Source organism: Penicillium taxi, assembly GCF_028828555.1.
Source record: "Penicillium taxi strain IBT 34144 chromosome Unknown utg000005l_segment0_segment0, whole genome shotgun sequence".
Lineage (NCBI taxonomy): Eukaryota > Fungi > Ascomycota > Eurotiomycetes > Eurotiales > Aspergillaceae > Penicillium > Penicillium taxi.
Window position 1 is genome coordinate 3,986,931 of NW_026643207.1, and position 26,585 is coordinate 4,013,515.

The 26,585-nt window shown below is 49.0% G+C and overlaps 5 protein-coding genes across 5 annotated transcripts; all 5 read right to left on the minus strand.

The window, feature by feature from the left end:
- Positions 1-411: 411 nt before the first annotated feature.
- Positions 412-3,275, minus strand: N7495_008782 (magnesium transporter CorA family protein; the record flags this gene model as incomplete). Its single annotated transcript, XM_057211433.1, has 4 exons — positions 412-482; positions 539-741; positions 797-2,731; positions 2,803-3,275. 4 exons carry the CDS (start codon positions 3,273-3,275, stop codon positions 412-414), a joined length of 2,682 nt encoding a protein of 893 aa, XP_057060976.1.
- Positions 3,276-4,649: 1,374 nt separating this feature from the next.
- lah (involucrin repeat protein) lies at positions 4,650-16,171 on the minus strand (the record flags this gene model as incomplete). Its single annotated transcript, XM_057211434.1, has 4 exons — positions 4,650-6,165; positions 6,290-7,524; positions 7,581-9,829; positions 9,925-16,171. 4 exons carry the CDS (start codon positions 16,169-16,171, stop codon positions 4,650-4,652), a joined length of 11,247 nt encoding a protein of 3,748 aa, XP_057060977.1.
- A 145-nt stretch (positions 16,172-16,316) lies between these two features.
- N7495_008784 (uncharacterized protein) lies at positions 16,317-22,200 on the minus strand (the record flags this gene model as incomplete). Its single annotated transcript, XM_057211435.1, has 3 exons — positions 16,317-17,244; positions 17,307-21,893; positions 21,962-22,200. The coding sequence occupies 3 exons, from the start codon at positions 22,198-22,200 to the stop codon at positions 16,317-16,319; spliced, it is 5,754 nt and encodes a 1,917-aa protein (XP_057060978.1).
- An 838-nt stretch (positions 22,201-23,038) lies between these two features.
- Positions 23,039-23,562, minus strand: N7495_008785 (uncharacterized protein; the record flags this gene model as incomplete). Its single annotated transcript, XM_057211436.1, has 2 exons — positions 23,039-23,085; positions 23,142-23,562. 2 exons carry the CDS (start codon positions 23,560-23,562, stop codon positions 23,039-23,041), a joined length of 468 nt encoding a protein of 155 aa, XP_057060979.1.
- Positions 23,563-23,790: 228 nt separating this feature from the next.
- Positions 23,791-24,338, minus strand: N7495_008786 (uncharacterized protein; the record flags this gene model as incomplete). The annotated part of the gene is made up of 2 exons (XM_057211437.1): positions 23,791-24,094; positions 24,226-24,338. Coding segments are annotated over 2 exons (417 nt in total), but the record flags the coding sequence as incomplete, so codon positions are not given.
- Positions 24,339-26,585: the final 2,247 nt, after the last annotated feature.

The window sequence follows — 26,585 nt, forward strand, 5'->3', positions numbered from 1 at the left end:
TACCACTAATGGCCATAACAAAACAATTTACCGGAAGTAGTTAAAGGGCGATTAAATTGCAGTACTCCATATTATTACTTAATTTAGTGTACGCCGTAATTAGCAGCTCCATAAATAGGTACTTTCACAATAATGGACTTCTCTAGAAGCTATTTATTCTATATAAACTCGTCCGGATCAAATTTGGGGTATATCCAAGCTCTAAGAAGAGAGGGTCGACTCTTTTGAATCCAAAAATGAGATAAAGAAAAGTCAAAAATGCCACATACAAAACCAATAAATTTGTCAGCTCCGTATAGTTACTGTATCACTTGAAGCACATCATACCATAGCAAAAGACCAGATAATTACAGAGAGAAAGGTGGGTATCGTATGGGACTAGATCCGGGTTGGGATGTACATGCAAATACACTACACAATATTGTACACTCGCTTGGCGATTAAGAAGGAAAGCAAGGCAAAGAAAACCAAGCCAGCAGTGACTGTAGAATGGTGAGGTTAGAAAAATATCAAATGGAAGTTCCAAGGGAATACATACTCGACCAGAACCAATTAAGGCTGTCAATATCCTGACCGGGAACTTTGACGTTCATACCCCACATGCCACATATAATGTTCATGGGGAGGACAATAGTACCCAAAACGGTAAGTTTGCCCAAAACATCCGCAGTCTGCTCTTGACGCTCGTTCATCAGAATATTTATCTGCGCCAGGTAATTGGAATGTGCGCGTGAGAGCATCCTAAGCCGAATCAGTTAACAAAGACTCAATTTAACATGAAAGGAACAGTACTCACGTCTCATAATGTGTCAAATTTCCAGTCATAGTCATGATGTGATCCTGAATATCTCCCAGATACAGACCAATCTCGGATTTTGGTGCTACCTCCCACTGCTCATTACAGCGCTTGGCAAACCCCTTGACCACATCGGCCTTGTTGCTCAGTAGCCGGTATAGGCCCATGACTTTCTTGCGGCATTCTCCCACTCGTCGTAGCATATCTCCGGGCGAGAACGAGGCCATGACTGAAGCGCCTTCTTTACTTGATGAGTGCATCTGCATGATCAATTCATCTATATCGTCGACTTCATCTTCGATAGCTTGAATCAGTGGGCCGAAGACATCAGTGATATCGTCGATCAATGCATATGAGATCCAGTCGGAGCTCAAAATCAGATAATCCATGAGTTGACGGATTCTTCGCCGCACGTTGGCGGAGTGGGGAGTCTGAGAGAAGTGGAATGAAACCACTCCCTCCCGAAAAACGACCACATACATATTAATAGGTTCGAGGTAATTCTCACTGTTGACGTCTTGTTCAAAGGTGCGATAGTTGACAAAGTAGTAGCTGCGGAAAAGTTCCACCTTCTCTCGAGCTTCTTGCATCATGATATCCTCCGCGGTCAGAGCGTGGATACCAAATGCCTTAGCGATGGTACGCATCTCTGCATCGGTTGGGGAGAGCACATCCAACCAAAACGTTGGCCGAGGACCGTACTTTTTGGGCTTCGCGGTAGGGTTTGGCTTCGACGGTGAAATTTCGCGGGAGCTTAACTTGGACTCGCTAGTGACAGACAAGTTTCGCAGGAGCTCTTTGTTTCCATCGATAGCTGCCTGCGCAGGATCGCGCTCACTCGATTTGAGGTCCATGTTCGATGCTGGTCTTCGTATACCGCTAACGGGGGTGTTGTTCCAGTGTGCGGCACCACTCTCAGCAACAGAATTGTCGCCTTCAAAGTCTTCCTCGTCCGATGAATCTTCCAATTCCGGTGGGTCAGGAATAAAAAGCTCCCTAAAATCACCTCCTGGCCGTACTAGCTCAGAGATGGTCTGTGCATGAATCGTACTCTGCAGCTCTTCATTAAAGTAAGTGAACCGATAGGGTGCTTCCTCCTCCTCGCGGCGCCAGAGTTTATATTGAGGGCGTAATCGGCCCTCGATGAACATTGGCTCGCTGATCTGCTTCACACGCTGATCTCCACTGCGATCTTCTTTCTCCTCACGACTCCACTCTTCCAGCACTGAGAGATCTGGCCATGGCCGATGTCTGCGCCGTCGCCGTTCATTGGTCTCATCTCGTGCCACTTGAGGTTCTTCATCTCCCATGTCTGATATGGCGGGGAAGCAAACATCTTCTTCCACCGGTAGAGCCACAGTTCGGCGCCGCCGTAGCTCCTGCGGAGAATATTGACCCGAGCGAATTGACGAAGGGGCGGAGTGATGTGCTCCCTCCATATGAATCACGGTGTCATTCGTCCTATTCGACGAATCCCTGCGAGTCTCCATAGACCGTGCCATTGTAAAATCAAACTCGGCCCCCGTCACCATAGCATCGTCATAGTTCATGTCGGGAGTGATCTTGGGCGTGCCAGGAATCGAAGGCGGGTTGTTAACGTCATAGTCGCGCTCTGAGTAGATACTATGATTTGGCGAGCATTGCGATGATGATACCGTCCGAACGGATGCCCGTCGTGGAATCTGCGGCAAGTCGCGCGACTCCGTTCCATAATGAGAAAATACAGGTGTATGTCCAGGCTGATGGCGCATCAATGGCGTCCGGTCGTTAGTATCAGACCCACCACTATCTCCTTGGTATTGTTGGGTCCGTCTGAAGACCGTGGTGTTGGTAGCACGAGAATCGTTAGATCGAAAGGCAGTGGCAACCAGCGAGCTGGGTCGGTACGATGAGGCGGGGCGACTGTCTCGACGAGGACGCATCATGGGCTGATCCCTAAGATTTACAACAAACCAAATTAGGAGACTGAAGTTGTTGCCGGTACAGAAATTAAGACAGGGACATACCGATGGTCCAGTAGGGCATCGCTCTCGAGGCTGCTTTCACTCAACTTCCTGCCCAATTTGAAAAACGACGGTACCTCCTTTGGCGTGGGATGATCACCCTCCATCAACTCTCTGGCAGCACCAGTCCCCGATGAGATTGCCTGTGGGTCATGAGAATCTTGTGTGGTGGGTGTGAGGAAGGACTCCTGTCGGTTTTGACGCTTTCGTTGACGATTCTTCTTGCGCTTTGACTTTGAGGTTTTCCCAGCACCGCTAGCAACGCTATCAGTCGCCGGGGGCTCTAGGCGGGTCCCGGAGGTTGTGGCCGATGCATCAATTCTTCCCGGGCCTCTAATTGGGCTATTTCCGGATCTGCTGGCAGTGGGGAATGGATAATCATTTCGAGAAGGGTCTCTTTCGACGGTTGATGCTGGCAGGGAAGATAGCTGCGCACGTGAGTTATCAGAGCCAGGGGCCGGGATTGTTGGATCCATCACGACTTGCTGTATATCACTGTAATAATGATCATGATCGTGAGTATCTTATCAGCGAGGAATTGGAAGATGCGCTAGAGTCAACCAATTGAGGCCTGGCCTGCAACTTTGAAAGAGCAATATAAGCGCTGAGAGATGTTCTCGATGATCTCAAATCATGGAAATACAGCCTGCATGTTCCAGACAGCAAGGATCAGCACATACATGGGACTCGTCTAGAATGACGCGTGTGGCGACAGAATGTGGAACATTAGGCGATTTTCACCGCACAGATCTAAAGGGTCCAGCCGCAATGAGTGGAGAATAAATAGATGAGGAGGAAATACAAGCAAGGAATCGGTTCCAAATATTGAGGTGAAGTTGAAAGCTTTCTAAGCCTAACAACAAGTACTCAGCTCAGGTGACTTCAATGGTTGGTAGAGAAAGCTCATTGGCTCAGATGGAGCGATGAGGTCAGATATCAAATAAAAAGCTTTACCTATTTATTTACTAAGTACTCGTAGATTATCACCCAAGTCATGTAAGAAAAGCCACATTAGAGGCTATTTTTCTCATTCAAGAGAGAGAGATGTGGGGAGAAGTAATTGAAAAAAAAAATATTGCAAAAAGTAATGAGCGACGCAGGGATCGAACCTGCAATCTCTTGTGCCGAAAACAAGCGCCTTGCCATTAGGCCAGCCGCCCTATTATGACATAATTCACAGATCTTAGTATATATAACCTAAATTTTTGATATAAGTTTTACCTATTCAAGACCAATATGATTACTATCCACTGAATTAAAACCTGCCCACCTGGCCAGGTTATACTTTTCCAAAGTCCTAGGTACATGCCTAATAGGTACTGCTCATAAATTTACTGACTACCCAGGTGGTTTCTAACATAACCTTGAAATGTTGATTGGTTTTAATCACCCGCTGCATATATAAATATATATGGCATCAGGACCTCGGGAGGGTTGTATCGGATCCATTCTACTTGGTAGGTAATATCAACTCTAAGGTTGCCGGATTTTTTAGTTAAGAGGAATAATACCCTAGCCCTAGTGCACTGGAGGTAGTAATTACTAGGTACCCTGGAAGAGGACATACGAGCTATGGAGAGATCCATTGATGCTGGCGAAATGTGTAAGATTTCTATTACATCGCCAGAAAGTAGTCATAAATCATGAGACATAAAACGTAATAGATACATAACAGGCGTCTTCTGAACAAATAAAAAAAAAACCTAGAAAAAGAACCAAAAAAAACTCCAAATATTGAAGACACAAGACCCAAGACTAACGGCCCTAGATGATAGCCAGAGTCCACAGATAAAAGGAATAAGAAAATAAAACATCTATATGGGAGCAGTCGAGATTACGAGTGTGATGCCTCAAATCATGTTGCTCATGTCCATCATAGATGACGAGGGCGCAATGGACGGTGCGATCGAAGGCGCGAGGCTGTGGACCGACTTACTGGCGTCTAGAGACATATCATCTCCACCTGTCATATGTGAGAGTCTCTTGTCTTTGCTAGGGCGGGCGATCAAGACCTGTGCTGGACAGACGACGACTTCTTCTTCGCCCTCTCCGAAGTCGTTGCCCTTCTTCACGACTAGTGGGAAAAGCACAATGCGCACGACAGCTTGTTGCGTCTGGAGCTCGTCATTAGAGTTGGTTTCGCCGCTGCGCTCGTTCATGAGCGATGCATTGAAGAATACCTGGCGAGCTAAATCTCCATTGGTGTCGTATTCAGGCTGCAGTGGCGGCAGCATGATATACTCTGCCATTTGAGTGCGCATTTCAAGGGAGAGAATGACAGCGACACGCATAACCTTACGGAGAGACTCAAGCAACTGAGCCTCCACCGCGGAAGGAGGAGGGAGGATGCGCGACAAGGTACCGAAGATTTCAAGAGTCACGGCCTCGGTGTCACTCTGGCGCTGGGACGCGAAAGCCGGCCGTCGGGATAGTAGAGTTAAGGTGGTCGCTCGCCAACGTTGTACAGCGCGACGAGCACCGACCTCGCCCAAGTGTTTCTCAAGGGACTTGAGTTTTTGGCGCTGTTCTCTGTCCATGCCGAATAGATAGCGGGTGAAGATGTACTCCCAAACCATGGTCATAACCACCGACATGAACACATCTCGGCGACGGACGCGGTCAGACAGGTACGAATCAGCGTCTGAACCATCAAGAAGAGCATTTTCAAAGCGGTCGGCGATCTTCTCATCACGCAGTTCACTCAGAAGACGGCAGCGACGGTGGTCAGAGTGTTTGGAAAAGCGCAGCACCCATTGTTGGACATGACCGCAGAGCTTTTGGCAAGCGGCATCGAAATAGTCCTCGTCGCGGAAGACAAGCGCATTGTCATTAACCGATGCCGATATCTGCTGTTGCAATTCCTTGACTTTGTCCCGAGCCTGCTCCAACTCGACACGAAGGCGTTGCAGCTCCGCATCCTTGAGAGTCAGAGCTGACTCGATCTCTTGCCGGACACGTTCCTCTATTTTTGTTGATAGCTCTCCATGCTGCAATCGCAAGTCGTCGAGCTCGCGAGTGGATGATTCGCGCACGTGGGTCACTTCTGAGGCGTGGGCGGCAGCAAGAGCCGCATTAGAAGCTGTGAGGCCCTCATTTTCTTGCGTCAGGCGACCCATTTCTCTTTGCAGCCAATCTACGGAGCTCTTCAGCTGTTCCACTTCGGCTTCTTTGTCCCGCAAGTCGTGGTCGCTAATGTTGAGAGCTTGGTCGCTCCTCCGGCGAGCGACGCTGTTCTTGCGCATTCGTTCCTCAGCTTCATCGCGAGCAGCTACAAGCAGACGATTCTCGGAGATGAGCTGATCGAGTCGAGTCTCGAGATCTTGGAGGTGTTGTACACTCTGACGACGACGGACACTAGGCGGTCGGCTGGGCGACCGTGGGGAACTGGAAGTTTCACCCCATCCCTCCTGAGAAAAATAATTAGTAAACAATTAAACAAAGAAAACAAATAAAACAGATAAAACAAATTCAACTTACATAAACATCCGACATGTTTCTTAGGGCACGCTTGCCCTTGTCAGTGACGGGGTCGTAAGAGGAGGAAGAGGGAAGCTGATCGAGATCGAGTAATGGGGGAGGCTGGGAGTCCGAGACCCGACTAGCCGCCCGCATATCACTACTAGTCCTCCTATTCGCGCGTCGAAGTTTGCCTTTACTTCCAGCGGGTTTCAAGACTGGCATACCATGTTCAGGTGTTTTTGATGGAGATCTTGTTGAATGAGTTTCGTCAATATCTGGTGTTGGCCATGCCTCACTTGCCATCGAGTTGTCCGTGAATTTGCGCACGGGAGTTTGAGGTCGAGGTAAAACGTGTTCAGGTTTGATCTCCAGACGGGGCGAGCCGTAATGCGCCATGATATCCTTGTTGATACCCGCTGTTTCCTGTTCTGCAATCGGGTCGAGTGGAGTTCGAGGACGAGTTGCATCGTCGAATGGCCCAAAGATAGATCGAGGTGGAGATGGAGTTCGCACAGCTGCGATTGCTGATTCTTCCAAGTTCCATGTCCGGGGTGTATGTTGGTGTTGGCCATGGATGATTGATGGGGTTCGGTGTAGACCAATTGCAGTATTCTTGCCAGACTCCAGCTGGGAAGGTAAAGGAGGCACGGGTGAAGACTGCTCCTCATTTCGAGTAGATGGAGATGAACTGAAGAGTATTGAGGATCGCTCTTTGGAAGAGGACTTCGGGGGTGGAGAGGAGAATCTCTGTAGATGGTCGCGAGGCTTTGGGAGCTCAGGTTCGGGTTCATGGGATTCTTCCGTATAAGTGAATAGATCCTCCAAGGGATCATGCTGCTGAGCTACTTCAGGTAGAACATCGTCCGTAGCCTCGACGAGCTCATGGCTGGTTTCAGTAATCTCTCTGGATTCAGTGGTCACTAGAGGTGCTTCCGAGACGGGGATCGCAATTTCGCGATTCGCTTCTAAGTCCGCTACAGTCTCTTCCTCAGCACTATCTTTTAGCGACGGTGTTTGCTGTTCTAGAGTAGATCGTCGAAACCCTCTGCGCTCCAAGTCGGGAAAAAGATTGGCAATATTGGGCCCTCCAGGAGTTGTAGATCTCATGGGCGGGATGGACTCGATCTCCATGGGCAGTTTCGACTGCATGTCTGAGTCTAGTTCAACCTTCTTGTGTGACGGCTCTTGCAAAGTTTCATCAGACTCCACAAGGCCAATCTGCTCAGATTTCCGCTTGTTTTTCTTGGCCTTTTTTTGTCCTTCTTGCTCAAGGGTGCAGACCACTTTTCTTCCTCAGCCTCTCCGGCCTCCTTTGTGGCCACTTGTAAGGCTGAGGGAATGGCGGACTCGTCAAACTCATCTATAGCCTCCGTGGCAGGTATTGGTACAGGCTCGGCTTCGGGGATTTGATCTTGTAATTCGGCAGAGTTTCTAGAGTTTCCAGATTTTCTGGGGTCCCAATCAATCGTTGGGAACTCCTCATCTGGCTTTGAATCTTGCAGCGCAAGGTCAAAATCCCTGTCTGTTGGTACACCCTTTTCAAGAGGAATTGCAGACTCTGATTGACCGATCTCATTGTCGAGGGGTTGCTGAACTTCTTTGGCCTTTTTCGCCTTCTTTTTGGACGCCTTTCGAGAGAGAGTCGGCTCAGGTTCTGTATATTCAGTAGCTAGTTCAGGAATTACTAGCAGCGGGTCCTCAATTGATTTTGGCTCATGGTCAGGTTGAGCATCAGAGAAAGGATTGGCTTCCCGTTCGAGCTCAAATTCCTTCTCGTTCTCCACGGTAGGATAAACTTCGATATTTCCCGCCTCATGCTCGAATATTGAATCTGCAGGCGTGTCGTGAACGGCAAGCTCGGACTTAGGAACAAGTTCCTGGGCCATGTCCATGTCCGTCACAGCAACGGCTGTAGGGTCAAGCTGTTTGGTCTCTGGAAGTTTTACATCCTTCTCCGGAATCTCTTTGGGTAGATCCACAGGCTCTTCTTCCGCCTGTTTCTTTGCCTTCCTTTTTTCTTTCTTAGAAAGCTTGCGACTGACAGCTGGGGTTGAAGTCGGCTTCTCTGTCACTTCTTCGGGCGTGGCTTCGTGGTCGAAGCTTCCGGGTGTAGGTGAGGATTCCACAGGCTTCTCAGAAACATTCTCGGAGGCGGCAGAAACTGCGGGGAGTGGTTCCTCAACTAGGTCCCTTGTGTTATGTTCGGCCTGCAACTCTGGCTGAGTCTGCTCATTAGAACTGTCTGCTAACGCATCAACAGGAACAGATTGCTCATCAACAGGAACAGATTGCTCATCAACAGGAACATATTGCTCATCAACAGGAACAGATTGCTCATCAACAGGAACAGATTGCTCATCAACAGGAACAGATGGCTCATCAACAGGAACAGATGGCTCATCAACAGGAACAGATGGCTCATCAACAGGAACAGATGGCTCATCAACAGGAACAGATGGCTCATCAACAGGAACAGATGGCTCATCAACAGGAACAGATGGCTCATCAACAGGAACAGATGGCTCATCAACAGGAACAGATGGCTCATCAACAGGAACAGATGGCTCATCAACAGGAACAGATGGCTCATCAACAGGAACATATGGCTCATCAATAGGAACAGATGGCTCATCAACAGGAGCAGATGGCTCATCAATAGGAACAGATTGCTCATCAATAGGAACAGATGGCTCATCAATAAGAACAGATGGCTCATCAACAGGAGCAGATGGCTCAGTAATCTTGTCCTCTTGAGCAGCGACAGCCGCGGCAGCAGCAGCTGCGGCGGCGGCCTTCTTCTTTTCCTTCTTACTCATTTTCCGCAATACCGTAGGCCGCTCATTCTCGGGTTTGACAAGAGTTTCATCCGGCTGTTTAAGAGATGTCTCAACAGGTAGCGTGTCAGGGTGAGTGTCTGAAAAAGAAGCCTGGATTTCCTCCACTGTGGTGCTGATCTCAGTCAAAGGCTCAATCGCAGGTTCAGCTGGGTTGGGACCGCTGGCGATTTGTAGTTCCTCTTCAGTAATATCTCGAGGGAGGTCAGGGTTCGGTTCATCGGCAACCTGCACGGTGGTTTCAGTCTGATCTTTGAATTGATTATTTTCTTGCTGATCTGAGACAAGTACAGCGGGGTCAAGCTCTTCAGGGATAGAAGTGGAAAGCTCAACTGCCTCGGAAACTGGCTGCTTTTCAATCTTGGCTTCGGCTTCAGCTTCAGCTGCGGCTTGTTTGGCAAGAAGGGCTTCACGCTGCTGCTGCTTCTTTCTTTCCTTCTTGCTCAGCTTTCTGGATAGTGAAGGGGCTTCTCCTTGCTCGACCTCGGAAACAGTCGGTGCTTCCTCCGAGGGCTTGATGTCCTCGGGTAATTCAGCCTGCTCCACAACTTGGGGCGTAGGGGCATCTTCAGCTTCATTGATCTGTTTTACTGAAGGGTGTTCAGTAACTGGTACCGTCTCAGGCTCTGCAGTTTGATCAGATTCCGCGACTGGTGTGGAATCAGCTTCCTGAGGAAGAGATTCCGGAGAATCATTGTCCTCTAGCTGTAGTGACTCCAGCTCAGGAGCAGGGACGTCTTTCTCAATGCTGGCTTCTTGCTGTTGCTGCTTTTTTTTCTTTTTGTCTTTTTTTTCTGGCTCTTGGACGGTGGTTGAATGGACTCTTTCACACCTAATTCTTCTCCAACAGCAGTCTCATCCTCAATTTTGTCAACGGGCAACTCTGAAGCTGGCTCCTCAGTAGAAACCTCGTCCTTCAAATCCGACTGCAACTCCTTGTCAATAACATCTTCTGTCTTAGTACCTTCCTTCGCAGTGCCCTCCAAAACATCATCCACTGCATTTTCGACGTCATACTTCAAGTCTTCCTCCATACCAACCTCCTTTTCTGTAGCTGTCAATTCTTTAGCTTCCAAAGCAGCTGATGCAACATCCTCCTCTTTTTGTTCATTAGACTGGCTAAATTCAAGATTTCGATCAAGTACGTGAGAATCCATAGAACGGCTCTCTGACTGTGGCTGTTCTACCTGCGAAGACACGAACTCATCAGTCGAAGCTAAATCATTCGCCTGGACGTCTGGCGTTTCTATGTCGTGGGTCAGGTATTCTTTACCATCTTCTTTCGCAAGCAACGGAGCCGTCACGGATTCAGGGAGATCTGTGGTGTTTGTCTCTGTAACAATAGTTTTTTCTGCTTCCTGGGCGACAGCTTCGGTAATTGCAGAGTCGGACTCGGTGGTATGGGCGAGATCGAGATCTAAGTTCTTCGATTGGCGTTTCTTGTTCTTCTTAGCTTTACGTCGCTCCTTGGCTGAAAGTGCAGTATCGGCTTCTGGCTCTGCAGGCTGTTCAGTCTCCTCACCACCACCCTCAGGAGATAGAATAGGTTCGGCTGTAGTTGACGATGTATCCAAATCCTGAACGTCAGTATGATCTTGAACAGCGATCTGATCGATTTCATTGCTTGGCGTTGTTGAGTCGGTGGGTTGTACAGTCTCGTTAGGCTCGTTGCTGTCGGACTGAACTATCTCGACACTCTTCTCAGTAGATTCCTCGGCTACGGCATCTTTTGCCTTAGAGAGTTCTTGCTCGATGGCCGCATCGGTAGTTTCTGGTAGCTGGGTGATTTGAGTATCCTGGGCCTCAGAGATGTCAACTGGAGACTGAGCTGAAGAGTCAGGCTTTTGAAACTCTTCCATTGGGTTAGAAGGCTCCGATATCTCTTCTACAGACTTAGATTTCCTTTTCTCCTTTTTCTTGAGCTTGCGGCGCTCCTTGGCTGATAATCCGGCGTCCGTATTCTCTTCCGTATTCTCTTCCACAGGCTCAGCACCTTGGAAGGAGGATTCCTCAGCAGCCGGCACTATCTCCTCAGAGGGAGCAGGAATGGACACTTCAGGTTCAGGTTTTTCCAATTCTTTGTCTACTGGAGCCTCGGGCTCAGTGGTCTCGACATTGGAAGCCGATTGAAGGGCGTCTTCATCGGGGAAGGCTTCGGCTGTTTTAGTGTTATCTAGAAAAACATCCTCTGCACTTTTCGTTGCATCCACGACAGAAATCTGTGGCTCAATAGCATCGTTTTCTTTAACAGCGGGGACATATTCTTTAACGCCGAGAGGAGTTTCGGTTAACTCCTCAGTTGGAATGACTCCAATAGCGGCCGCATCCCGCGAGCCCACATCTTTCACTGATTCGGAAGCTTCTTGCTCAGGGTGATCATCATCATTTTGAGTCAAAGGTGTCTCTCCCACGTCCCAAGAGACGGACTTGCGCTTCTTCTTGTCTTTCTTAGCCTTTTTCTTTGAGACGAACTGAGAGTCATCTTCAGTGGCGCCACTACTTGGCAAATCGGCAGTAGGCTCTTCTTTGGGACTTTCCTCTTGTACAGGCTCATCGGATATCTGGGGCGCTTCAACAAAAGCAGTTGTCTCAGAAATCTCGGTGGAAGCGGGTGCTTCACTGTTGTCAGGTGAAGAGGGTCCGATTGGCGCTTCCTTGACGGGTTCAGATTGCGACTCGGGCTGCGATTCTTCAAGGCCAAGAGACTGGCGCTTCTTCTGTTTTTTCCTCTCTTTCTTTGACATCGCAGGGGCTGGTTCGAATTCAGCGAGCTGCTCTACCTCAGCAGATACTGGCTCGCCGGGCGTGGCAGTGTCTAATGGCATATCTGCAGCGACGGTTGGCTCATCATCAGCTTTTTCCAATCCACGCCTGGTCTCCGCAGGTGCACTTTCCTCCTTGGAATCTTGGTATATTTCTGACATAGGAGCAGTATCCGCAAGTGGAGAGTCAGAGGGAATTTCCTGAGGCAATGAAGCTTCAATTGTCTCAGTAGGCAAATCAGACTCTAACGTAGATAGAAAATCTTTATCGACAGGGTCCATAGCAGACACCTCGTCAATAACGGGAGTATCTTGGATGTTCCCATCGATCTCTTTGGATTCGGCCTCAACCTCAGGATCGATATTAGCTTCAGACGGAGGAATCTCTGCAGGGACAGCCTTTTCAATCATAGAATCGGCGGCACTATCAGGGGGGAGGTCCACAGCAGTGATTGGCTGGGAACCCACTAGTTTTCCTTCAGCTTGTCTTGCATCTTGCTGCTCTAACGAATCAACAAAAGTGGGCTGTTCCAAAGACTGCATGGTCTGCTGTTTCTCCTGCTTCTTCTTGTCTTTCTTGGCTTTTTTCTTTTGAGCAGCAGTCATTGGAACCTCAGGCTCAGCTGGCACAGGCACTGGTCCCTCTTCAGGGAGCTTAATTACTTCAGTGGGAACTTCAGGTTCATCAGTAGCAACAGGGTCTGCGTTGACTTCCTCGGGCTTTTCACTCTCAATGGCATCATTCTTTTCTTGCTCTGAAAGATTGGCTGAGGGGGTAATGTCTTCGGAGGAAAAAGGAACATCAGTGCTAGGTTCCGTTGATGTCTCAACGGCGAGCGTATTGGCGTCCCGTGCATTCTGGACAGCAGTAGAATCAACAATGTCAAGATCTGCAAGCAGAACAGGTGTATCTTCAGCCATGATATTTTCAGTTTCAAGAGAAGGCTGAATATCTTTGACAGGTTCCAAAACCTCGGGCTCGGGCGTTAGAGAAGTCTCAGTAGCTCGTACTTCATCAGCGGAACCTGTGCTCTTTTCCTGCTCCTGTTGCTGCTGCTCCTGTTTCTTCTTCAGCTTCTTGGCCTTCTTCTTTTGTGCAGCAGTCATAGGAGCATCGGGTTCAACAGCCTGGGTCTCTTCTAATTCGGGCTGTGCCTGAGAAATCATGTCGTCCTGGGTTGAAGGCTCTTCTTCCTTGTGTTCAGTATCATCGGAATTGATAGGTAAATCTGAGACAGCCTCGGTGACAGTGGGGGTCAAGATGGGCTCAACCTCCTTCGCCTGCTCAGTCTCAATGTCCAGCTCCTTCGTTTGTTCGAAAGGAGCGACATCAGTCATCAAATTCTCAGTATCGGGGACTGTTTGAACTGCTTCATCAGGAAGTATCTCAACAGCTGGAGTGACTACCGGCTCAATATTCTCAATAGGTTGAGCTTCTGGAAGTTGTGATTCAGCCAGCTGGGGGTCGATAGACTTGTCCGCAGAAATCGAGGGCGCACTTTCCTGCTTGGACTTCCTCTTCTTGTCCTTCTTAGCCTTTTTCTTCTGCGCCGCGGTCAGTGGGATTTCCACCTCTGGTTCAACTTTGGAAGTGGCCTGGTCAGGTATTTCCGCAGGAGGCTCAACCGGCTCGGTGGAAGATATTGGCTCTACATCGCCAGATAAGGCTAGCAGTGATTCATCTGTAGGGGCAATTGTAGGGGCAATTTCTTCGAAAGCCGGCTCCAACACATCTGTGACCTGTCTAGAGCCGTATTCTGGCTGAGTTTCGTAAGTGTCGGAGTATTCGCCGGATGGGGAACCTGTCTCGCCCGAAGGTGGCAATGTAGGTTCTTCAGTCTTGTCAGCCTCGGCAGGTTGTGTCTCAACCGTTTCTTGGAAGACGTCCTCCGGTGCTTCTGTCTTTGAGATGGTATCAGCCTCTTTGGTGACAGTGACAGGCTCTTTGACCTCCTCTGAAGGTTCTACGGCGTCTTGGGAAAGTTCAGACTGCTCAATGACTTTCGCAGAAGGCTGGGATAAGTTGACCTCACGAGTTACAGAGACTGGAGCATCAAGAGATGTAGATTCATAAGCTGGTGTGATGTCTTGTGCAGGCGAGTGACTGATTGTTTCGGTTGGAACTGGCGCTGCGGCTTCAATCGTTTCAAGGGAATCCTGAAATCCAAGAGCTCCGTCAGCAGACACAGAATCACTAGCGACATTTCCTTCCTGGAGTGTCTCCATATCAACAGGCTTTGCTGGAACAGGAGATTCCTCCGGTTTTTGAACAGGGGCGGAAACATTCTCATTGCGCTGGCTTTGATCCTCGGAAAGTGTATCTGATGGTTGAGCATCCGCAACATCGTCCACGGCGGATATGCTCTTTGCCTTCTTCTGTTTTTTCTTGTCGCGCTTGGCCTTTTTGGATAGATTTTCAGTAGGCTCAAGCTGCTCAGACTCAGCAGGTATCTCGGAAGGTATCTCGGACTCTGGCTGAGCCACTGAAATAGTCATAGCTTCCACTGGTTCGTTTTCTGCAGCTACAGCGGGAGCAGATTCAGGCTCACGGACTACCTCCAGCTGAGAGTCACCGGTCAAATTCGCCTCTGCAGATTGATAAACCTGAGTAGACAAAACTTCAGGCTCAAGCTCTGCGGAAGCCTCAATATATTCAGCCTCAGACGAAGCAGTGATGCCTCGGTCAGCAGCGTTTTCAAACTCAATGGAGCGAGGTTCTTCGGCACTCTCCACAACAGGAGTCTTCTCTTCTGAAGCAGTTGGCTCAGGGGTCAAGTCAACACTTTGACTTGCCTTGCCCTTTTTCCCCTTTTTCTTCTTTTTACTCTTGGAGGAAAAGGGAGTCATCACTTCCTCGGCGACTGGCTCATCTTTTGGCTGTGGCTCCTCGGTCTTGGGTTCCGTGGGAGGTTCAAGTATCAGTTCTTTCGTTCCTTCCTCGGCCGACTCGGCGTCGAGAATCTCGAAAGGTTCTTCACCTGCTAAGGCAGAGAACTCGCTCTTTACCTCGTCCGTCGTAGGTTTGTCGTGGGAAGAGGTCTCTGCCACGACAGCAGCATTGACGACATTGGCGAAGCCCGGGAAGAAAGTGGGCACATGAGTGTGTTCTGCAGTAGGTTCTGGAACACTTGGAATGACTTCAACCCTAGGGGAGGAAGTAATCTCAGTGAGCTTTTCATCGCCAGAACTCGCTTGCTTTGAGCTCTCTTTCACAGCATTAATGACAGCGGCATCAACAAGACCTGCAAACCCAAATCCGAGAGCAGGAATACCACTAGATGAGGAATTCTCTTGAGTGGGAGTAGTAATATCAGGCTGCACATCAATGGCACGCTCGTTGTCCTGAGAGTCCATTACCCCAATAACCGAGCCCACCGGCGAAGGAAGGCTCTCGATAGTAGGCGAGGGAGGCAATTCAGGATAAGTCTCAGAATCACGAAGAAGTTCCGAAGGAGAGTGGAATTCATACTTCGGCTTATCCTTCTTCGCTGAGCCGAAAGGAGCTGTACCAAACATTTCGGCGGTGGGTGTAGCCTGCTGCGAATCGAGAAGATCCGCATCTCCATCGCTCGCGTTAGTTCTCTCGGTAGAGATGGCCAGAGCACTCGATCTGCGTCTTTCTATGGCAGAGGGAGTTAGATCGAATGGCTCCCAGCTTCGCACGGCATCTTCGTCACGGACGGCTTGGAGGTCTTCGACGGATTGTACCCGTGAGGACGTTTTGCTTGACGGAAGCGATGGTAGTAATTCAACGAGTTGTGATTCTGCTAATGAGCTGTGACGCTCAACCAGCCATAACGGACGGATTTCGCGAGAGTTTACGAACTCTACTGAGTTGGGTCGACGGTGGCGAGGTTGTGTGGGAGTATCAAATGCCTCCACAGATTGCTGCTCGATTGGAGACACACGGTGTAGACTTGGGGATGTGGGTGGTCGGCGGAAGTGCAATGGTACAGCTGTTGGCGAATCACCGACTGAACGGACCAGGGACTGGCTTCGTGGGTCGAATTGTCTATCGTGCTCAAGGACTGGCTCTGGAGATGATGGTCTACTCCGGGATTTCGGGGATAGATCGAGCTCCTTTTCTGCAACAGGGACTGAGGCAGAAACACTGCGAGGACGCTTCTGCCAGAGCTCCTCGCCCAATCCTAGGCCTATGGTTGCGAGGGCTGCTCCCTCCACCCAACCTTCAAGCCCCGAAGCACCCTGTGAATCACGCTTAGCCGCGGTTGGTATTTCGGGGCGATCGGCTAAAAAAGTCTTGTCGTCGTCGTTCTTATATTCCGATGATCTTTCGCTCTGCACATGAAATAACATCAATATATTTAGTACATATCTCGGGGAATTTGTGCAACTGGATAAGTAGGGGTGTTTCAAAAAGGCAAACTATATGGCACATAAATGTGTACAGTGAAGATCATCAAGACATAATGACAAGAAAATAAAAGGAAAATTTCAAATGCTATACCTTTTCGGAGTCCCGGTGTTTCCCTGACTCGACAATCTCTTCATACTTGTGTCGGCGTCGTTCTTCCTTCTCCAACCTATGGGATCTGTAATCCTCCAAGTTTGCGTCCTGAATGTCCAAATCGACGCCCAACTCGTATTTGTCCAGCTTTTCGCCTCGACTGGAGCTGCGACTGGAAGAATGTTTCTTGCGTCGACGTCTTTCCTCGTCAATGCCAGCTTCAGAGATCGCCTCCCGGGACGAGCGCTTGTCTAATGAAGAAGACCGGCTATGTTCATCAGGTAGCGAGACCTTTGAGCCAAAGATGTTACGCAGTAAGCCACCAGAGCCCTTGTCCTTGCTGTGACGCTTCTCCCGCGACTCATCAATCCGAGCTGGAGAGGAATTGATAGAAGCGGTATCACTATCGCGTGAGCGGTGACGATGCTTACGGTGTTTAGATTTCTCCTGGTCCACGCAATCAGTGGCAATGGACCTGGCATCATCATCCACAGAGACGCTATCACGCTTAGAGTGATGACGGTGGTGCTTGCGACGCCCTGACCTATCTTCGTCGGCAAAGTCAGTAGCAGTCGACTTAGCATCGTCATACAATGAATTCGAGTCACTATCCCTAGAACGGTGACGGCGATGATGTTTGCGGCGCTCTGACTTCTCGTCCGCATAATCAGTGACAGCGGACTTAGAATCGTCGTTCAAAGAGAAGGTATCGCTATCACGCTTAGAGTGGTGACGATGGTGCTTACGACGCCCTGATTTATCTTCATCGGCAAAGTCAGTAGCGGTCGACTTGGTATCTTCATGTAAGGAGATCTCGCTATCAATCTTGGAATGATGACGATCTTTGCGGCGCTCGGACTTCTCCTCATCGGAGTAATCGGTAACAAACGATTTAGCTTCATCGTGAATTGGAGAAATGTCACTATCACGCTTTGAGCGATATTTCCACCGTCTGCTCGTCTCTTCATCGGCCCCAAGTTCGACAGGGGGAATTCAGAATCACGAATAATTTCAAAGTCATCATTATTGCGAGATTCCTTATGCTTGGCCTCGTCTGGCTTGAAAGATTCATATTCCTTCATGAGGGGGGCGGAGACTGCAGACCGAGAGTCATCACGGGACTGCGAGAGCTCACGGGAGTTGACACCGGTATCGAAACCACCGGGCATAGAGTAAGCATCGTGCTCGGGAGAGTCAACTCGCGATTGCTTAGCGTTCAGTTGCTCAATGACCTCCTGAGCAATTGAACCACGAGGTTGGCGTTGAGACGAATATTCTCTTTCTATGGTAACGATAGGTTCTGGTTCGGTGAAGAAAGGCTTATCTTGAATAACATGTTCAGGAGTTGGTTCAACTTCGCTCGGAACATAGCTTCCAATCTCACCCTCGACGAATCCCCTTGGTATGTCATGGGCAATTTTTGGGGCCCACCCCGAATGAGGAGAAAAAGATTCTTCATCTCCTGACCCAGGTGGAGAAGCCCTTGTGTGGTAAGTGGGATTATTGATTACAACAGAAGGATCAAACCCAGCCGCTGCAGTTCCTGCGGCAATAGTGGCAGCGAATTCGATATCGGATCCGAAATCAGGCTTTCTGTTGACATCTTTGGGCCTGTCACCTTCGAAAGGAGATACGGAAAATTCCCTCTGGTCTTCGAGTGGAGACATGTTGTCTTCTTGCTCGGAAGAAGAGGGAACGTCATATTCATGGGTTTTGTTCCCGCCCCAGGATACCCGGGAGCCAGTCGTGGATCGTACGGACTGCTTAGACTCATTTCCAGCTTGAGGCTTCTCTTTCCGCTTCTTCTCGGGTGTGCCCGCAAGTATGGTAGGCGGAATGGAGGGAGAATAGCCGAGGGCTGATCCATTCACGCTGTGAGGAGGAGTAGGCTCAATTAAATTAAGTTGTGGAACCGGCCACGGGAGGTGATCATAGTTTTCATAAGGCTCTGGACCAAATTGGGAAAGGTCCTCAGGCAGTTCTTTAGATAGGTCACGCTCCAGGCGTTCGCTAGCAGGTACCACCTCAATGATCGTGGGCTTATCATTGGAATTGTGATCATGTTTGTGCTCGTCCACACTATGCCGCAACTCCGCTGGGGCATAGAATTCGGCGTAATCATCATGAACAGGCGCTGGGAGGGGAGTTCGACGAGACGAACGCTTGTCTTTATTGGCCCTGGGTTCAATCTCTACCATATATACATCATCGCGACGTTTGAGAACATCGGACTCAGAGATAATAGAAGATTCGAACCCTTGTTCACCTTGGCGGCGTCGTTCAGCGCGACGCTTTTCGCGGCGTTCATTACGTCGTAAATTAGCTTCCGCAGCGTCATCATCGGCTTTGTGAGAGGACATAAGAGTGCTGGTAGCAGCAGCCCCTATGGCACCAATAGTAGCAGCCTCGATCCACGGAGGTGACGAATCTTTATCTCTCTTCTCCTCGCGGATGCGCTTTTCGTTGTCTTCCTCCTCGTGACGACGGAGTTCACGACGATCGGATTCGCGTCGAGCCCGCTCTTCTTCTTCTCGATCAATTAATTGCACGTGGTCTTCGTGGCAAAGATCTCGATGCTTGGAATCTCGTCGAGCCTGGTCATCTTCCGTTTGCAGAACCAACTGAATAGCTTCTTCCTTGGCATCAATGCTATCGCGTTGTCTATTAATGCGCTCTCGTCGGGCTTGTTCCTCGGTCAGGTCAAACGATACGGACGCTTGCGACACGTTGCGCTGCTTCAGACTCGATACATAGCTATCCCGAGTTGGCAGAATAGGAGATGAGTTGCTTCGTCGATTGGGTTTTGGACGATCAACATACGTTGTGCCATCGTGAACCCACGTTTCATCTCTGGCATGTGATGAGGAAACATTGTATTGGTTGAATTCATTGACGAACATTGGTGGAACAACAGGGGTGCTGTATGCAGGGATTGACCCCGGCATGGTTCCTTGTGTGCTGTAGACTGCCTGGGAGACAGGAGTGAATGGCTGAGGCTGCTGCAGGGGAATAGGTCCAGGGCGAACAAGAGGTGGTTGGTCTCCAGACATGACAGACGGAGACATCTTGATAGCGTCAAAGCGAGAAGGATCAGATGTGGGAGCAGGATAAACTTGCTGAAGGCTTCCAGAGCTGCTGGAAACCCGGCTGTCCCGTCGAGTGTCCCGATGACGAGCAACAGATGCAAGCGCAGCAGCCCCAAGAGCGCCAGCACCAACAGCCAGAGCATTGTCTGTGGCAGAAGACTTCCTTTTCTTCTCCTTTTGCTTTACGCCTCCCCATCCCCAGCTCCAGCCACCATGATCAGAGTCAGACGTAGAGTCTCCGCTACTTCCTCCACCAAATGCTAGGGCCGAACTAGCACTAGAGGATAATTGGTCTTCGGAATCGGCATCCACCCACTCCTCGTCCTCCTTGGTCCATGGAGAATCTTGAGTGGTACGATGAGATCTAGAGTCTCTGGCCGTCATGAGCTCACCAGCGCGACGGCTGCGACCATGTGACGATGCTGCAAGTGCAGTGGCAGTTGCACCGAGGCCCAAAAGCGCTGCATCAATATCCTCTCCCTTCTTACCCTTCTTCTTTTTAGATTTGGAGGAAGCCTTCGAGATTGTGCTTCCAAAAGCAAGATCTGCATCAAGAGATGAAGATGATGACGAGCTAAAGGAGAAAAACCCTCTACGCTTCTTGGTTTTCTGCTTCTTGCGATTCGCCGACGACGAGGTGAAAAACGAGGTAAAGCCACCGCTAGACTTGGTAGCGGATCGAGAGGTATCGACGAAGGAAGAACTAGATGAAGAACCTTTTCTATGCTCTTTTCGAGAACTGGAACGGCTGCGTGATCGTTCTCTTAGCTTTGGAACTATAAGAGCGCCGGCGCCAGCTGCTGCCGCCCCCAAGGCTGCCTCTTTCACAAAGGAACGACCACCTGGTCGAGATGTAGATCGTGAACGCGAGCGTGTCCGTCGAGAATACTTCGAGTCCGAGTCTCTTCGAGAGCTGCGCTCAGACCGGCGGATGACACCACGAGACGTGTAGCTTTTATGATCCGAGTCGGAAAGATGTTCAACATCGTGAGTAGACATTCGGTCATTGGCAACTCGACCAGATCGAACACTATATGAGTCATGGAATTCCTTGCCCGCAAATAGAGTTCCGCCCAGCATACCCGGAAGCCAAGAAGAAGACCGCTTGGATGAACTCTTTCGTCGGCGGCTTTCATCTTCAGAGGAATGGTATCGATTAAGCTTGTTCACTCTGGAGGTACTGTGGTTGCTAATGCGATCGGATGAGCGACGGCGTCTATGATAATGGTGTTTACGGGGTGCGTTAATTGAACTTGTACCGGGTTCAAAACACTCCTTACAAACACCGATTGTTTCCGTATAGTCCTCAAATCGACCGACGCCTTCTGGGTCGCGCCAAAAGTCGACAAATCTTGAAAGTGGACCTTTATGTCGATGTCCCATGGCAAGGGCTCCACCAGGTGGTCGAGGGTAATAACCAGGGCTGTGGGCAGCGTAAGCCGCAGTACCTGCTGCACCTGCCGCCATTGTGGCATTGCTGATACGAGGATCATATGGAGGTAAGCTGGCTTGGGATGATCCCTCGTAATTTTGATAAGCATAATGTGACGAATCCTCAGGATTGGAAGAATGATGCTGATGACCGAGCATATACCCTGCTGCTGCACCTGCAGCAGTCATACCAATACCAGCCCCGACTCCATGCGATTGGGAAGGTTTATTAGCACTTGCAGCACCCGGTGTGGAGTATGAGTGGGAATGCTGGGCAGCTGTATGGGAATAGTGCGACTCTTCGAAAGACGACATGCCACTGCTAATTCCATACGCAGATGCACCAGCTGCCGCTGCGGGGAGAATATTCGAGGACGAAGTTTTGCCGGGCTTGGTCGGCTTTATTGGCTTGAGAGGCTTTGGGGGTTTGGAGACTGACCCCGTCGGAGGTCTGGCCTCGGGTGGGGGAACTTGGAAGTTTTCGTCGAAGTAGGAAGCTGCCGCGCCAACTTGGCCCATGCTACTCGGTTCAGGCGGGGGATTGGCCGATGGAGAAGCAGCCATTAAATGGGCCTGACTGCTGGGAATCACGGCTGGCTTATGTGGACGCACGCCTGGCTGGTCCGCGACTGATTGCCCTTGATCGCCATAGTAGTCTGCAGCAGCCCCAGAGGGATTAGGAGGGTAGTAAGGCTCTGCGCTCATGGCTGGGAATTGGCCAGGGAATTGTTGTTGTATGTGAGGGTCGTATTGTGACGAAGAGCCAGGGATACTCGAGTCCCCAGCGGCATGGGAGGGAACATCGGCGGCAAAAGAAACGCCTGGAGGCCTGGAAGTTGAAGAGGGTCGCACTTGGTAATCCCCAGACTGCGTGCGCCGGCGCTCGCGACGATCAGGGTCACGATCAGGGTCACGATCAGGGTCACGGTCACGGTCGCGATCTTGTTCCCCTTCATTCAATCCATCCATAGTATTTCGACGGCTCCTCTTCTCGCGATCTCGACTCTCCGATCGGTCACGGTCGCGCCGATGAGAACTCTTGCTTTCGCGGTCGCTAGACCGGTGCTTAGGTATTCGCTCAATTATCATTGGGGTATCAAAATTATCGGGTTCGGCTGTAACGTAGGTCGATGCGACTGAATCGCCGGCGATGCTAGGCGGGCTGCGCCTGCTACCGGAGGCGGAGGGGGGTAGGGCGACGAGTCATCCAAGGCGCGGTCACGGTCATCACCCCGTGAAGATTTGCGACTATGCGATGACTTTAAATCTGATTTGCGACGGACAAGGCCCTTAGAACTACTGCTAGTCGTGCTCCGGATATCAGAGGACGATCGGTTCCCGCCGATAAGGGCTTTGAACATGGTGGGCAATTATTCCGAGGAATAAACAGCTACCATGTGGAAGATTAAAGAATGTGTAGAGGGGAAAAAGAAAGGACGAGATTGCAATGCTGAAGTGAAGTCTTGAGAATAGAGGAGGCCGGGGAAACTAGTGTGTTTGTTTTGAGCGGGATAAACAACGGAGCTGAACCGTGGATCTTCTGGATCTCGAGCGGGTTGCTCCAGGCGATCGAGAGCTAGAGATCGGGCCCGAGATTAAGAGATTAAGAGATCCGGTTTTCGTGTTCTCTGTTCCCCTTTGAATTCTGTTCTTTGACCGTGTGTGATTGTAAGGATGAAGGTGAAATGAAAGAAGAAAAAAAGAAGTGAGAGTGAGTGAGGCTTTTCTGATGTGGCACTTTTCGATGAAGACTGGAGCGAATCAAAATCGCGGTGGGGGTCAGTGCACGTGCCCGTGGAGGCTGGGGATTTCGTCAGGTTCGAGTATTTAGAGCTTTGAACATACGTTCAGAGCAAATGAGGTGATTTTTAGTTGATAGTTAATTGGACTTGATAGCTAGTTGAATGATAATTTAATAAATCCTGTGAATTTACACTCCAAGTTTATACCTAGTCTTATTATAGGGCTTAGAAGGTAAGGCTGATCTAAAGGCATCGATGTAAATCTGGGGCTACATGGGTAGATAGCTAGGTTGTCAATAGTAAGAACCTTGGACTTTGAAACATTTCAGCCTCAAAGCCATTCAATTTAAAAGAACCTTCCAAGGCTCTGCGTCACCTACTAGACGGTGCTTATATGTATATTATTATACAGTATAAGATAGGACCTAGGAAGTCGTCTTGCGAGTCAACTCTGGGGCTATGAGCCCCGAACTAGAGCGTCAAAGATCTTCTCAGCAAGCATATCTAACGAACAAGTTAGCAAATACCAGCAGAAAAAACAAAGCTCCAAAAAAGCACACAAACAGTAGATTGTGGATGTCCAGGAGGAAGGAAAGGGAAAGCGCTGGCATCGACCACATGCAGCCCATGTACATTATACACTCGACAAAACGCATCAACCACAGCCATCTCATCATACAGCATTCCTATTTTGTCAGTAAAGCCAGCATGCCATAGAATCATCAGATTGTTTTTGATAAACTCCAGAAAGTCACTGTCGGATTGGACATGAGGCCCCAGGAAATACTCTTCGCCAATGATGACCGGTACCATGGCCTTGCTTTGAAAAGCCTGTCGCATTCTCTTGAAAATTGCGACCGTGACTTCTTGGTCCGCAGGGTCACTCAGCCAGTTGGGGTTGATAATTAGGAGGTCAGAAGTATCTGTGGACTTGATTGTTACGTTGCCTCGGGATAGAGGTGTAATGAGCACACCGAGCATCGAAGTGTATTGGAGTCCCTCTTTGGGTTGAACTCTGAAGAGGTTAGGTGCGCTACCAATACAGGTTGCTCCAGATATATACTAATACAATATAAGCAAACTGTTCCAAGGTTACCATGAGTGCTGGCCGTCGATCTTCCATACCTCAGCCTCGGGCCAGTCGCTTGGAAACTCTGCCAATAAATTTGTGTCTTATTGCTGAAACGAGAGCGTAGGAACTGCAGTTTCTTATTGTGCTCCCATCAGGGTTCCAACGCTAAAGTCCTTGGTTGATATGATTCCAATATCCTGCATTCTAAGATTCATCCAAGTCGAAAATGGCTCTACATGATTATAGAAGGATACTTGCAGCGGACCACTGTTCAAGTCATAGGCACTGCTGTCATACCCAGGTGCAGCATTTGCAGCTCTTGCCCTCATGGACGGCTCTGTGAAATGGACGCTTTTCTTGAAGAATGGCAGTATTGCGTCAAAGGTATAGCTACTGTCATTCACTGTATCGGCCCATTGCTGCATAGAGTCGACGGTTGGTCTATATACCAGATTAGTCGGAGTATTGATAGTAGATTTCTGTGTATATTACCTCTGATAAATTGTAAAATTCAATGCCGAGCTGATTCAGACTAAGCCTCAATTACGACTGAAGATGAGAGAATCACTCACGATCCGCCAAGATTCCCCCGAGCATAATGTATTGACCATTCATTAGCTCCAGCTTGTCCATGTGCGACGAAGCCCCAATCGACTGCCGAATCTTTCTTGTAAGAGCCGCTTCCCTTGTAAAACCGACCCGGTGCAGATTAAATGATAAAAATCCCTCGGATCGGACATTGGAGTTTTTCGTGATGAAATGTGAACATTGGAAAGTTGGCAGTTCCACATGTGGAAATGTGGAGCCTTATGGCCAAGGGTTCGCCAATGAGAAATGTAGATCATCCAGAATTATCTAGATCTAAGCTTTCAAGATCAAGATCTAGTTTGATGGCCAGATAAGTTCAAGTCTCAACAATCAATGGCAATCATCGGGTAAAGACCTATAAAATAGCAAAATTCCGTTTACCCATCTCTCTACTAGCCAAGCCCATCGTATTTCTCACAGTTATGTCAATAGAAACCTAAACGCCGCTAGCTTCCCCCGCAAACAAAGCTAATCTTCGCACTCCACATCTTTTCGACTTCATATATGCGGGGATACTAACCATGGCTTCACTTTATCCTCTCCACCATTATCGTGTTGACCCTGAAGCTGGATTTGAGACGCTAGTATCGAAGAGCTCTGAGCTGTGTAGGCGGAGTACGATTATTGAGATCGAGAATGAGTAGAATGATATTGCATATCTAAGGAAAGTGTATGGAAGGGAAAATTCTCTCCATCGGAAATCTCTGCTAAATAGTTTCTCAGTTGCGTTGAAACCTCCACTAACTAATTCACTCTATTCCTTCACTCAATGCTCGTAAGTTCTGAGTCCTGTAATTCTGCCATCCATCGAGAAGGCGGTAGGATCGGTTGGCATGCTTCGCCTCGCTCTTTTTCGGAGTGGTTGTATGATCTTCAGCCTGTTTAAATATGCTTAGTTATTTTGGGGCTAGTTAGTTATGTGTCCTATCAAATAACGCGCGATATTTGACTAGACCTATCCTACTAGGCTCCCTAGGGTCCGAGAGTTGTGTTGTAACTTACGTCCTGGAAGATATAGACAAAAACTAAGAGACCTGTAAATAAGTAGTTATTTAGCAGAACAGATATATTTAAATTCGAGGATATACACTGAAAAGAAATTGCTCAATTCAAACATTATGCCCAACAGCAACAGAGCCTCGTAACTTTTATGTTGTAGATGCCAAGGCAGCACTGTTGCAGAAGGGATGACATTATTCAATAATAGTCTTTTAATATTCAAGCGCCAGTGCAGTAATTATGCATTAGCTAGCTTTACTATGTGGCTGTAGATGCACTGTTCCGGGAGGGATAACACTTTTTACTCGTCTTTTAATAATTATTCAAATATTAGTGCAGTAGTCATGCATTAGCTTAGTCTCACCCTAATCTCACCCTAATTTCTCGCTATCTTCACTTGATCTTCACCTGTTTATTGTGCACTCGCCCTGCTCACCCCTAGTCGCGTAACACTAAAGCGGCGCTCACCCACCAAAGTTTCTCACCAAGCCTATATGTTTTCCCACTGTATCATGCTCTAAAGTGTATATAGGGCCTCTTGTCTTCAGATTCAACCCCATACGGCCATATGGTATGGAGAACAGGGTTCCCCGTCCGCTCAGCCACTCTTAATCCGAGCGAGTGTGTAGCGCGGGCAATACCTCGATCGGTCCGCAACACCTATTTACCCGTAAGCAGCAACAGAAACTTCCTTAGGGTGACTTGAGTGAGAATTATTGAGAATAGAGTGAGATAGATCATTGATGAGGACAGGGTGAGGACGAGGTGAGCCGGGTGAGATATTTAGTACCTAGGTGTTTGTTAGCACCAGCTCTTTTAAGTATATCGATATCGCTCTCTACGTGCCAACTCTTTAATTTCGTTACATCAATTATTGTATGAATTGATCGAATTCAGGAGCAGATGTGGTAAATACTCGAAAACCGCACTATTGGACAAGCTCTTGTCTGACTAGCATAAGGCCTAATATTGATTAGCTCCACCAAGACCTGACATATGGGTCTCTTGGCAAGCGCAAACTGCAATTGGACTTTGTTTGCTATCGGACTGATCGTCAATGAATTCCCCAGACGAAGCCGGAAGTGGCGACTAAGATGCCAAGAATCGTCGAGCGCTTTGATAGCTCCGCTCAATGCCAAGACTTATCAGAAGTAAACGGAGCAAATTAGCGAGCGTATTCAAGAGTTCGTCGGTCCGGGTGATTAGAAAATACCCGTGGCGGTGCAATATATCTAGTATTTAGGGTTACCCCCTTTTCCGATGTGGAGTTGTTCCCTGGACCCTTTCGAAAGTTTGCCTTGGCGTCCGCCAGGTGTGGCTAGATCGATGGAAAGGACTTCTTCTG